The sequence below is a fragment of the Phalaenopsis equestris genome, unplaced genomic scaffold (assembly GCF_001263595.1).
Source record: "Phalaenopsis equestris unplaced genomic scaffold, ASM126359v1 Scaffold000084, whole genome shotgun sequence".
Classification (NCBI taxonomy): domain Eukaryota; kingdom Viridiplantae; phylum Streptophyta; class Magnoliopsida; order Asparagales; family Orchidaceae; genus Phalaenopsis; species Phalaenopsis equestris.
In genome coordinates this window covers 132,333-145,895 of record NW_018164526.1, presented here as the reverse complement: position 1 = coordinate 145,895, position 13,563 = coordinate 132,333, and the positions used below count along the sequence as shown (strand labels likewise).

Sequence of the window (13,563 nt, the reverse complement as noted above, 5' to 3'; positions counted from 1 at the left end):
CCTGGAACGGCGGGTGATAGGCTCGGTGAGCTAAGAAAAATCTTCTTCGACACCTCTCGGAGATGATAACTCGTCGACGGTGTGGACTAGGTCTCATGGACTTGCTGTCATTGCCTAGCTTTGTCAGGGGATTGCGATCGTTGCTCTGGTCATCATCGCCTTGTATGGAGTTCAGTAGAGAGCGAGCAAGCAAATGACAACAAGGACCATGCGACCATTGGATTTGCCAAAGGCCAAGGCCTTTCAAACTTCCTCGATGATCTCATCACTAGAGGAGACCGAGAAAAGGGATGGGTCTCGATTACATGGCCATCGCCGTGAGACACGTACGCATGGACATGGAGACATGGTGGATAGGCTGTCAAAAAGCTCGATGTTTGCGAACAGTTCGTGTTCAGTTGGTCAATAAGCTCGTGTTCGATTCATTCAAAAAATAAACGAGACGAACATGAACAAATTTTTTTTGTTCGGTTAGTTAAACGAATCAAACAGGAACAGTGATGTGTTCGTTCGTGTTTGAATCGTTATTGTTCGAAATATAACATAATTTAAAATAATTATTTATAAAAATGTATGATATTTTAAAAAATTAAATTTTATAAATTATAATATATAATAAATTAATAATAATAATATATTAATATACTGTATAAGTAATATACTAATAAAGATATTATATATTTATATAATATAAGTTATATAATTAATATAATATATTATTTATATATATTAATATTAGGGATGTCAAGGCTCGTGTGACTTCATGAATAATTTCAAATACGAGCTTATTTCAAACGAATCGAACACGAACACAATTGAATATAAATTCTGTTCGTTCGTGTTCGATTCATTTACAACCTTGATGGTGGATGAGCCAAAGAATGCCTACAATAGAGCTTGATGGTGGATGAGCCAAAGAATGCCTACAATAGGCTATTTTGGACATTTTAATTTATGCAACATCTAAATGCGTTCTAAAACAGTAGAAGGAATGATCGAACCAATGATCCCAAAAATGACAAGACAACATTGTGGCGGGAGAGTTTCCGGAGAATTTGATCTACTAAACCAATAGTGAGCGCTCTCCTAACTTTATGTGCGACGAAATAGTGGTCGCCTGCCTTTTAAACAAGAATATTTCAATGGATCACGGTGTTTAATGTTCGTCGTGACTTAGCTCACCATAATCATAAAATTAATATGTTGGCTCTTCTCCGCATAATGTCAATTGTAATAATTCAACGCTTCTCATTAGCAATGACCCAAATAGGGGTGTAAATGAGCCAAATCAACTTGTGAACCTACATAGACTCAACTCGATATGTGGCCTGTGAACTGAGCTCGATTAGCTAACAAGCCAAGCTCAAGCCAACCCCAACTCAACTCATCAGCTCGTGAGCCAACTTGTTTAAAAGATATACTAAAAATATATTAAAATTAAAGAAATTTTTAAAATTATTAAAAAATAATTAAAAATCATATTCAATATTTTATATCAAGTGATTTCTCATTAATCATCTTATAAATGTCTCTTTATCATTAAATTATAATATTAATTTAAAAATAAAACTCAATTTTGCGTCCAACTCCAATTAATCAATTAAGGGTCTGTTTGGGGCGGCTTATTTGGTGCGGTAGTATTTTGAAAATACACCTGGTTTGTTTGGGTAAACTGTGTTTTGGCAGCGTATGCGTTTTTAAAACGCTGAAAATAACGTTTTCACACCACTATCTAGGTGCGGTGGGAGCTTGTTGGCAACGATCTGACTTTCTCAAAAAATAAAAATTTATAATAGCCACCACACCTAGCTTATCAGCAGATTATTTTTAAACAGTTTATCAACAGATTATTCAATAAGCTGCAGCTGCATAAATCAAATCTGAGAATTCTAGTTCGAGCTAGAGCTGAACTCAGCCTCGGACTCTGGACCGGACTCACCGCCATAGGCCCATAGCACCATCGAAGAAGTATTAGCTTGCGAAGCTAAACATCTGACGTGTCAAGAAGCGTGTGGGATTTGGGTTATTGAAACGTGTGGTCATCACGTTGCTACATAGGTCAGGAATAAATATCTTTTTCTCCCCGCATTTATAGCTCCGCTGCTGTAACTCCGGTCCTCTCCGGCTCGTCCTCCTTTCCTCACGGAGCCATGGCCGCCGTCGCAAACCTTTCAGTCACTGCTCTCGAACATCCTGCCGGAATCAATCGCCCTCGAGTCGATCAGTTGCGGAGGTTGCGGCATCTGAGAGCAGTTGACGGAGTGGCGTCTTCTTTGTGTTCACTAAGTGTTCGACGGAAGCGGATCCGTTTGCTTACGTGCAAAGCGTTCAGATCGGAAGATGGAAGGGGTTCGAGTGTGGAGGATGGGGATGGAAGTACAGGAGGTAGTGATGCTGAGGAGAAGAGTTATCTTATCGCTTCGAAATCTAAGCGGAAGGGAGCTCTTTACTCGCTCAAATCTTTACTAGTTAGGGTTTCTGGTGTGAAGTCCATGCCCGAAAGACCGTACAGGAAGGCGGTGGAGAAAGCCGAGGAGATCTTCTTTTCGGTGAGTGAGGAGAATGTTAAATTACATATCTGTTTTAAAATTTTACAATCTTATTTTACGTGAAGATTGTACATGTTGGATTCAATTTTAGCATTAATGAAATCTATATGGAGTTAAAAGTGCGAGTTATAGTTCGTGCTGTTTTAATATGTTATTCCAAGTGACTTCAGCGCTAATCAGGTTGATGCTGTTTATAGTGTTCCTTGAATGATCTGGATTTACTTTAACTATATTAGTATGAAAATCGAGGTTCCCTGTTTTTTATTTAAATTAACAAAGTCAAATATCTATTCGATCAACTGGAATTTTAAAATTTTATAAAGACATGAAAAATTGTTAGGAAAGTCTTTTTTATTTTTATCATCTTCATGATAGGAGTTTGTTTATAAGGGAGTTTGGGTAATCATGTTTTAAGATGGAACCAGCATCCTTGTTTCTGACCTTCTTATCTGCCTTGAACTTTTTGTGTAAATTTTCTTTGACTAGCAAGCTAATATTAGTGACCTCATTTTACCTTCTCATGCTACCCCATTCTTACAATCTTTCTTTTAATTGTTCATTGCAGGTTGCTACACATTTAGGAAGATATCTTCTAACTATGATGAGTACAGGTGTTATACTTGCTATTGGATTTCAGTTATCAGGTTAGTGAGCTTCCTGATTGCACAACATATTCAATGATTCCCTTTCTTTTTTTCTTCTTGTTTCATCCCAACTTTTAACTAACCTGACATTTATATATATATTTTTTTAACTTCTGCTTTAAAGGTGGGGATGCTGAGATGAATGCACTGATTTGGTATAGCTGGCTAGGTGGGATAATTATTGGGACAATGATAGGGGCAAACATTGTTCTAGAGGAATATTGCAAAGCTGGTCCTCGCAATGTTGTCATTACTGGAAGGTACTGTGGTTACATACTATACTTGTGGAATGGCAATGAACATTCATATTTGCTGTCAAACTTCCATTAAGCTGAAAAATATTTAACTTTTGGCTGCAATGTTCAACTTGTTTTATTTGTGATTCTAATTGTTTGAGCTTGGTTCATATTCGTTAATATGATGGTAATCGAGTTATTATGGATCAAATTAACGAGTAGTACTATCGAGCTGCTTGATTTCTAACTAGACGACCGTTATCAAACATATTAAACTAGTGCTATTGAGCCATTTATTTTCTAACTAAAATAATCTTTTCTACCAAACTAATGAACTGTATAATTGAACTAATTATTTTCTAATTAAATGAGTTTTATCAAGCTTATAAAGAAGTTACTTGTTGAACTTATAAAAACAAGTGAGACTTTAAATGCACTGGCAACAAAATGAATAACTAAAATAAGCATGTAAATGCACAAAAATAAATTGAAAACCAAGCAAATAAGCCTTTTATCTTATTTTATGTTTTAGGAATTAAAAAATTAATTTAATTTAATATAAATTAGTTCATTTACGAGCTTTAATTTAGCTTTAACTGATCTTATTCACAAGCATTAACTAAAGCTTAATCGATTTAGTTAACGAGTTTGCTCATAAAATTTAAATGAAATTGTTCATTGAGCTTTTTAACGATCTTGTTTGCGAGCTACAGATTATATTGTTTATGAGCATAAATGAATCAAAGAAGCAGTTGTTCAAGTTTGTCAATTTAACAATAAAGTATTTATCAAAGTGTTCAAACTTCTTCAATTACTAATCAACTGAATGTGAACAGGCTTTTATGGAGCCAAGCTAGGAGTAGCTCATCGAATGCCCGATTCGTTAGAAACTCTAATCTTACTAATTTTATTATTTGATAGTGAAACCTGTTTGAGGAAAACGTAGGGACTACATGCCTATAATTTATGCAGATGAATTGGTTAACTGTCGAATTAGCTGATATAACTTTAAACTGTTTTTTTGGTTCTGTTTAATGTTCAGCCAAATTTGAGTTAACTTATTTAACTTAAAGCATGGCAATTTTTTTATCTTCTGTTGCTAATAGGAATAAATGAGTTAGGTCTATTACACACTTATGTTCAACCTAAGTGCTCATTTTATTTTGCGGAATGCTTGCTATATAATTTTAAAGATAGCTTGGCTTGTACTTTGTTGCAGTTTCGCTGTTTATTAGTTTTAATTACAGCAGAAAACTGCTATTGAAGTACCAGTTAGTGTGGCATCTAATTAATCCTTTTGTAATTTTACTTGTTTCACAGCACAAGAGGATTAGGTAAGGCTCTTGCTCGTGAGTTTCTTCTGTCTGGTGATCGAGTTGTGGTTGCTTCCCGCAGGTGATTTTAGCTTTTAAGATTCACCCTCTTACTGTTAGGTTAATAGGTTTCAAACAATTTTCATAGCTTTTATATCTTTGGAATCCAATTTGGTCCCTTTGAAAGGCAGTCCTGAGTCAGTGCAATCAACTTTAGAAGAACTCAATGAAAGCCTGAAGGAAGGCATGTCTATCGCTGGTAGCAAAAGAAGTGCAAAACTTTCACGGGCTAAAGTTGTAGGCATTGCCTGTGATGTTTGCAAGGCCGACGAAGTGAGGAATTTGGCCAATTTTGCTGTCAAGGAGCTTGGTTCAGTTGACATTTGGGTATGATATCAATTGTTCTCTGCCAAATTGTCTTTTTTTTTATTTGTAATATTTTTGTGAACTTCTTTCATATAAGAATAATGTTTCTTAACCTTAGAATGGCTATAGAAAGTAGTAGTTAATCGCTTACTGGCTTACATGTTGAATTAAACAATCAATCTCTATTGTGGATAACTCATTTTTTCTACTTTATCATGAACAACGTCATATTTTTACTTTATGAGAAATGTGGGGACATAATTGTACAAAGCAGTTTGAGTGTTACTTGTTTGTGATGCCATTCTTAATTCACAATAAAATATTAGAGTTTGGAACAGCATATTTTTCTAAATTGTGTCATACTGTGGAGAAATGTTGAATTGCAATGCTTTGAATTGTTTATTGAAGGGTTGAAATTTAAACATATTTTTCAGAACGATACCACTCACTCTTAGTCATGTAATGCCTTAATGCTTTATCTTTTTGCTTGTATGACAGCCAGCACTGGCAACCAAACTGGAAGAAAATAACAAAAGTTCATCTCATAAAGATTTATGCTCTATTTCTTCTCCATCTTATGTTATAAATGTCTATCCTCTTGGACATGTTATGCCCAATATTGGTTGGGCTTCTTGAATGAACGAAGATAATGCATTCATTGGTTTTTGGATATATACTTCTCTCATCTTCTTTTCTCTCGTCATGATGTTGTTATGTTCCTAGTTGGAAATTAAATTCAACTTAGTTATATCTTGAGAATTCTTTCTTCCGTAGAATTCAAATATTTAGAATTTTAAGCATTAAGTTGCTGTTATATGAATGCATTAAAGATAGTCAACCATATGCGTGTTTTAAAGAGTCTTAATAATAGCAAGAGTCAATCCTGATTTCGAATTAGAATCACTGGATAATCATCTTACAACCTTGCATTTAGAGTTAATATATCTAGAAATCTCCATTGAGCTTACATACATCTGTGGGATCTTTTTTTGAATGACAAACCAGGTTATTTGATCCTAAAAATAGTCCAAATTCTTTTTTTTTTAAATTAAATATCATTATCCAATTTTCCTTTAATGAGTGTTTGGTTCGCTGAATTTTTGGTGTAAATTAAATCAAATACAGGGGCATTTTAAATTTTGGCATTTGTTTAGATTAAATTGGAATGCAACATAAAATTTTGGTGAATTTGAAATTTACCTTAGAGTTCAAAGCTGGTGTACTCCGAACTTATTAGATTTGAGCTATTTCTAATTAAATTGTAAACTACTGCATGATGGCCACCGCCGCCCCATCAGTACTCGACCACTGGCCAACCGTTGCCTGCAACCACCTACCTTACAGCCTTCACGCTGCTGCCGGGACTTGCAGTTGCCCATTTTTTTGAATGATTTTTAAGTAACCTATGAGCAACAATTTAATAAGTAAATCTTTAATAAAAAAAAAAAAACAGTATTATATGACTTGAAGAAAGTGTCTCGAGCTTGGAATGGAGACATCAATTCTTGCTTGAATACTAACAATCTTGTACCGTCCTTATGAGCATTTTTGCATGTAAAAAAGCAAAAAAGATGCAAATATTATTGTCGCTTGCTTTGCACGTGTTAGTTAGAGTTTAACATGTTTTGTGCTCGAAATTATGGACATAGGGCTTACAAGTTTTTAGCTTGAAATTAAACAACTGAAAGCAGCCATTTTTGTGTCATTGGAAACTTACATAAGTGAAGTTCTCTCAGAAAATTTAAGGTAGATTTTTGTAGTCCAGCTAATACCCCCATTGATTATGGTATAAAAATATTTGAATATAATAAAGGTGATGAGGTAGGTCTTATTTTTTATAAAAGCCTAATTGGAAGCTTAAGGTACTTAACATTCACATGGTTGGATATTTTTTATGGAGTTCAATTGGTTAGCAGATACATGGATGAGCCAAGACGTCAAATTTGAAAGAGTATTATTCATTACATCTGAGATACTATCTCCAAGTTACCCCTTCTTTAGTTCTAATGATTTTCTACTTTATTTATTTATTTATTTTGATAGAGTTGGAGAGGAGATATGGATAATCGAAAAAGTTATGCAGTATTTATTTTCTCTTTTTAGGTGAGATTTCATTCATATGCCTATCCATGAAGCACTAGTCTCTTTACATATCAAGCCGAATTTATGGCATCATCATGTGTAACCGATGCAATTTGTTCTAGGATATCGCTCACGGAAATGCGTCTTCTTCAAGTTGTAGCTACAAAGATTGGCATTAATACTAAATAGATAGTCGTATTAGCTATCAAGTTCACCATAAATTTGAACAAGTATATAGAATTTTAAGAGATTGTAAAAAAAAAGGAGGAGAACTTATCTATATGAGGGAAAATAATTAAGTTGTGGTTATCTTCATCAAACTGCTTGCGATATTCTTGGAATGAAAAATAGAACACGATTAAGTTTAAAGGAGCATTGGAAATTAAATTCAGCTTTATTGTAACTTCAAAATTCTAGGATTTTTGGAATTCTAAGATTCAAATTGTAAGTATGAATGTATTGAAGATAGATTATACATGTGTGGAGTAGAAAAAGGTCACAAGCATTCCAAGCATCAATTCCGGTTTTCAAATGTAAAACTCGGATGATTATTCCATAAATTTCTATTTAGAGCTATCTTGTGTCTAAGAATCTTCATTTTGCCGATACATACCTATGATTTCATGTCAAAATGAAGCTATTTGTACTTAATAACTTTTTCAAAATTTTATTTATTTATTTAATTTTGTATTAGCTATTTCACCTTGATTCTATCACCCTTCAGATATCAATGCTATATTTTAACCCTCTCCATCTAGCAACTCTCTTCACTTTCTTCTTTTAGATATTCCAAAATAGCAATGTCTTTCAAATATCAATAATCCTAGCAAAATTCTCCCGTGTTAATTGGCAGATAAATAATGCTGGGACTAATAAAGGTTTTAGACCACTCCTACAGTTTACAGATGAGGATATTGATCAGGTATGATTTTTTTCTATGAAATTCACATAATTTGGGAATTGTTTGCTTATTATGCTTAATTGCTGCAAACCTTGTTCATAGCTATTATGTTCGTTGCAGGGCAACAAAAGATGTTTACTGCTTTTGTACATTACTCATATCTTGTTTTCTTGCTGTCGAGTATGAGATGTGCCATAAATGCCACACTCATTGCTAATGGTCCGTTTGGTATCACTTTTGTTTTTTGTTTTAGTTTTGATTTGAAACAAAATATATTAGGCTATTTAATTACGGAATGGTTGTTTTTAAAAACACTCAAAACACTGAAATGATGTTTTGAGTGTTTTAAAAATAATGTTAATTTTAAACAAATAATAATAACACGTAAAATAACACACTAAACAAATGTATTTTTTTTAAAAAAAACAAAGTTGCTCCAAAGCAAGCCTTAGGTTTCCATTTTTTTTTCCATGTTTGTGATAAGTTATAGGAACATGCTTGTGATGGTACTTGGGCACATCGGATGCAATGTAGCTATTTTGGAGAAAGCAATTATGGAGCAGTATTAAAACCCATAATAATTCTGGTTCCAGTGCCATTAGCTATCTAAAATGGTGGAAAAATAAACTATAATGTCGAGTTGGTGACTTGGTGTGAAAGTAATGAGCTTTCTTGGTCATGCTGATGTTGTCATTCAGTTTATGCTAACCTAATGATTTTTAAACTTAATATTTTTACTTTTTATTTTTTTTTTTGACATTTGTCAGGCAAATTGTATGCTGCATGGATAATGCCATCAATTATGTTTTCAATTAAAAGCGTTAAAATTTAATCAGGTTTTAACAATCGATATTATTTAAAATTTTTGGTGCTTCCAAGGATTCCATAGTCCTCCTAATTTCTTTTAATCAATTGATGATTAGTATTTTGAAACTTTGATTTTTCATCTACTGCCCATCTCTTCATTGCGTATCTTGTGCATGCAAATTTTAACCTTACATTTCTGCACATTTCTTCATTAAATTAAACCTTCATGCCCACTAATTGCATTGTGAAATTCTAGATACATGATGTTTGATAGGAACTACACATAATCTTGGTTTTTTGCTGTTGGCTTCGTGCAAGATGATAATGTATCTAGTCTCTCAGTTGTTTAGTTAAGGGACTGCTGATATTTTTTTAAAGTATTTGAATTTATCCGGGCAATTTTAATTTTGCACTGGAAGCACCACAACGGGTCACTTTTTACCCTCTATATTTTGTGAACGAGTAAAGTGTCAAATAGTTTCCTAACTATTTATATAGGGTCAAATTAGTCCTAGAATCTATAAAAATGTAAAATTAATCAATATACTCTTTTAATATGGGTTGAAATAGTCTTCGTGGAGGACTATTTTAGCCCCCTATTAACAGAGTATGAGGACTAATTTGACATTTTTATAGAATCTATGACTAACAGGCCTCTGCCCCCGTTTTGACTCCTTTCTCCATTGTGAATTTAGTGGATTAAAACTAATTCCACATTTTTTAATTGCCAGATTGTCTCCACAAACTTAGTTGGGTCATTGATCTGCACAAGAGAAGCTATACGTGTTATGGAAGCTCAGGAGAAGGGTGGCCATGTGTTTAACATGGATGGGGCTGGTTCTGGGGGATCAAGCACCCCGCTCACAGCTGTGTAAGTTTTCATGCATTCAGACTGTGTAATATCTCATAAAGCTGAAATCTAAAGTCTGATTGCATATTTCAACAGCATGGAGAATTACATGGCATAATATTGGTTTGGAACATTTACATACGTAGCACACAATTTTATGTGTTTACATATCTCACACTCAAACTTCGTATTTACACAGAGCACTCAAATTTTTAATATCACATAAAAAAATATCACTGTTATCACTACTTAAAAGTGAAATAGACCTTTTGTTTAAAACACCAAAGTGCTCTGTATGAAAGTTTACGCGTGAGATTTGTAAATCTAAATACTTAAGAATTGTGTGCTACGTAGTTAAATTTCCCCATTTTCTTACGATAAAATCCCTTTCCACCAAAATAAGTCAGCATTATCTTTTGTTATTTTGCGTTAAATTTTATGGCCATTCATCTTATTGTCTGAACATGTAGGAAATGTTTAATTATTCCTATAGAATCAGATGAGTTTCCCCTTTTTCATATTTATTTTGGTGGCTTGGTAATCCTCTATAGCAATCCCGTTATATATGATAGATGATTGTCATTCTTTCTAGTTTTCTCACCAAAACCACTGTTAATATTTTATGCCAAAATTTATATGCATTTTATTTTTCTTACTTCTCGGAAAATTTTAATGCATGGTTCATCGTGGCGTAATCATTTGTCTACATTTTATAAAGGAAGACTTATATACATACCACTAAGTTCCTATTTCCTATGTATTTACATATCTCTAACATCCAAACTTAAATTTTTATGCATATACCACCTTTCCTTTATATGAAAAGGCATATTTCACTTTTTAAAAGTTAAAAAGTGACATTTTTGATGTGATATAAAAGATTTCTTGTGCTATAGATGTTAAAGCAAAGCTTACGAGTTAGATATGTAAATACATGGGAATTGGGTGCTATGTATGTAAATGCCTTTTTAAAAATTACCGAAATTATGTTCCTCAGAGTAAATGATGAGCATATGAGTCCCTTTCATGACTGTTTTCTTCAAAATCTTAGTTTCGAAGTACTCCTATGTTATAAGCTCAGTTGGGCAATCTTATGAAAACAAAATGGGGCTTTTTGGCTGCCACCCCCTTACTCATGTGAAGTCCCACAACTTCCTATGAATCTGAATGTCAAAACCAAGAAGCTATTTTAATGAGGTGTTGAGGATACTCTAATTGTACAGACGTTCCCATCATCATCATATCAGATTTGGAAGCTTACATACATTCCACTTAATTCACATATATTTACATATCTAACCCTTGAGTTTCAATTTTTACATTTATGCCCTTGCCTATGCATGAGAAGATGTATTTCACTTTTTTTTTTTTCAAGTTAAAATAGTGGTATTTTTGATGTGATACTAAAGATTTGAGTGGTATAAATGTAAAAAGTAAAGTCTAGACGTGAGATATGTATGCAAATACGTTAAGGAATTGAGTGGTATGTATGTGAATGTTCTTTCAGATTTTTGTAATACGCGAAATCTATGTGTAGTAAACCTTTTTTTTTTACTTGTTTCTTATTTGAGAAATTCAGAAGTTAGAGAAAGCCTAAAGTTTTCTTTCCTCCATTTTAGAATAAACGTTTTATTTTTCGCAACATATTTATTCCTTCATTCAATATATTGCACTAATGTCTTTTTGCCCGATTTTTTTAAATTCTGATTGCATAATGTATCTAATTTGTAGCTATGGCTCAACAAAGTGTGGGCTTAGGCAACTTCGTAGTTCGCTTATGAAGGAGTGCAAAAGGTCCAAGGTTGGCGTACACACTGCATCTCCAGGAATGGTTCTAACAGATCTTCTTCTTAGGTAATTCTTGCCCGTCTCCCTCATGAATTTACTTGGGAATATTTACATACATACCACTCAATTCTTATATATTAACATTCTAACACCCATACCACCTTACCAATGCATGAAAAGATGTATTTCACTTCTTAAACCTTGAAATAGTGGTATTTTTGATGTGACGTTAAAGATTTGGGTGTTATAAATGTAAAAAATAAAATCTAGGCTTTAGATACCTAAATATATTAGAGTTGGGTATATATAAATTCTATCAAACATAATTTCAATTTGCAAGCTCTTTTTAGTTTAATAGTGCAAATAAGATACAGTGGAGCCTTAGAATCTAACTTTAGTTCAGATCATATTAAGTTAGGTTAAAATTCTAATACATAATTCCCCCTAAACTATTAAAGTTTTGCAAAACTATGCTTGACTTGTTTGTAGCAATTTTTCAGTGGTTCAAGCCTCAGAAACAAGCAAATGTTCAACATTATCTGTGAGCTACCAGAAACTGTGGCAAGATCTTTGGTGCCGAGGATAAGAGTTGTTAAAGGTAGTGGGAAGGCGATAAATTACTTGACACCCCCTCGCATTTTGGTTGCTTTGGTTACTGCTTGGCTTCGCCGTGGTAGATGGTTTGATGATCAGGTAATTTTTAATTTCAAATTGGGGAAAGAACATTTACAATTTCTTCTCATGCATGACATTATCTTCCACTATCTTTTATCAGTGAGATTAAACTTAGGATTGTTAATGAACTCGAGTCGGGCTAAGTCTGGTTGAAGTTCGGCTCAATCATGTTTCGAGTCTAGCCAAGCATGGCTTATCAACTTTGATCCGACTATGATTTGAATCAAAATTTGATTCAATTTAAATCTATGATGCACTAACACAAGCACGATACAATATATACATTTAGCATTTCTATTATTAAAAATATAAGATATGGATACACATCTGATGTTATGATATAAATGGGCATTTATATGCATACTACCGAATTCTTATGTATTCACATATCCAACACACAAACCTATACCGCTCTAATTATTCATATAACATTCAAAATACCTCTATTTTAATTTTTAAAAAGTGATACGCTTTTTTTTTGCTTAGGTAAGGTTACATATGTGTAAACATTTAACTTTAGGTGTTAGATATGTAAATACATAAGAATTGAGGGGGGTATGTAAGTAAATCTCCTAATATAAATTATAAAAAAATAGTTAAAAAAATAAACAAACATAATATTAAGAACAATAAAGAAGGGATAATAATAAATTTAATAAAATTAACTTTCAAAAACTAAGAATAGATATTGTTTAACTCTGTCTTGTATAATATGAAGGTAAGTTGAACTTCTAAATTGACTCAATCTTAAGGTTCTCTTTTGCTTATCAGGGCATGGCGCTTTACGCCGCAGAAGCAGATCGGATTCGCAACTGGGCGGAAACTCGCACGAGATTCTCCTTCACAGATGCCATGGAGATGTACACAGAGAATGCCTGGTTATCTGTTTTCTCTCTCTCCGTCGTCTGCGCCTTCATAATTCTCTCCAGTTCAGGCAATTCCATTCATGGCACATAATTTACTCAGTAGACTACATCAATATCATCTGTAACACCTCTCCAAAGCAGAAGAAGAAGACGAATCATCATCATCATCATCAGCATCGGCCTTGATATATTTGTAATTCTTACCTGCACAATCTTTCACATAGTAGCCCTTCTTTATTTATTTATTTCTTTTTTTAAGTGAAATTCTTCTGTGAATACGTATTGTGATCATATCAAATCATCCCTAGCAGCTGTTCTGTGCAGAGAATTTGTAGCTTGCAGAAGAAATTTATCCGTATCATTTAATTTTGAAGCCATTGGCAGTAATTGAAATGGCTCCAAGTATTTGTATATGTAGACTGTTATATATGATGTTAGCTTTTGTGGGGATTTATGGTTTTTTACATACAAAATACTTTTTTTTTA

General features: G+C 33.4%; 1 protein-coding gene across 1 annotated transcript; it reads left to right on the top strand.

Moving 5' to 3' along the window:
- Positions 1–2,101: 2,101 nt before the first annotated feature.
- Positions 2,102–13,529, top strand: LOC110019871 (probable chlorophyll(ide) b reductase NYC1, chloroplastic). The gene is made up of 10 exons (XM_020717732.1): positions 2,102–2,549; positions 3,115–3,193; positions 3,318–3,453; positions 4,750–4,824; positions 4,934–5,129; positions 8,044–8,112; positions 9,630–9,769; positions 11,480–11,602; positions 12,037–12,229; positions 12,983–13,529. The coding sequence occupies exons 1-10, from the start codon at positions 2,151–2,153 to the stop codon at positions 13,166–13,168; spliced, it is 1,596 nt and encodes a 531-aa protein (XP_020573391.1). The 5' UTR covers positions 2,102–2,150; the 3' UTR covers positions 13,169–13,529.
- The last annotated feature ends 34 nt before the right edge of the window (positions 13,530–13,563 follow it).

Coding starts and splice junctions, on each gene's coding strand:
- LOC110019871 (XM_020717732.1), top strand. CDS start 2,151: ATGGCCGCCGTCGCAAACCTTTCAGTCACTGCTCTCGAACATCCTGCC. Junction 9,770..11,479: donor AGCACCCCGCTCACAGCTGT/GTAAGTTTTCAT, acceptor TCTAATTTGTAG/CTATGGCTCAACAAAGTGTG. Junction 11,603..12,036: donor CTAACAGATCTTCTTCTTAG/GTAATTCTTGCC, acceptor GCAATTTTTCAG/TGGTTCAAGCCTCAGAAACA.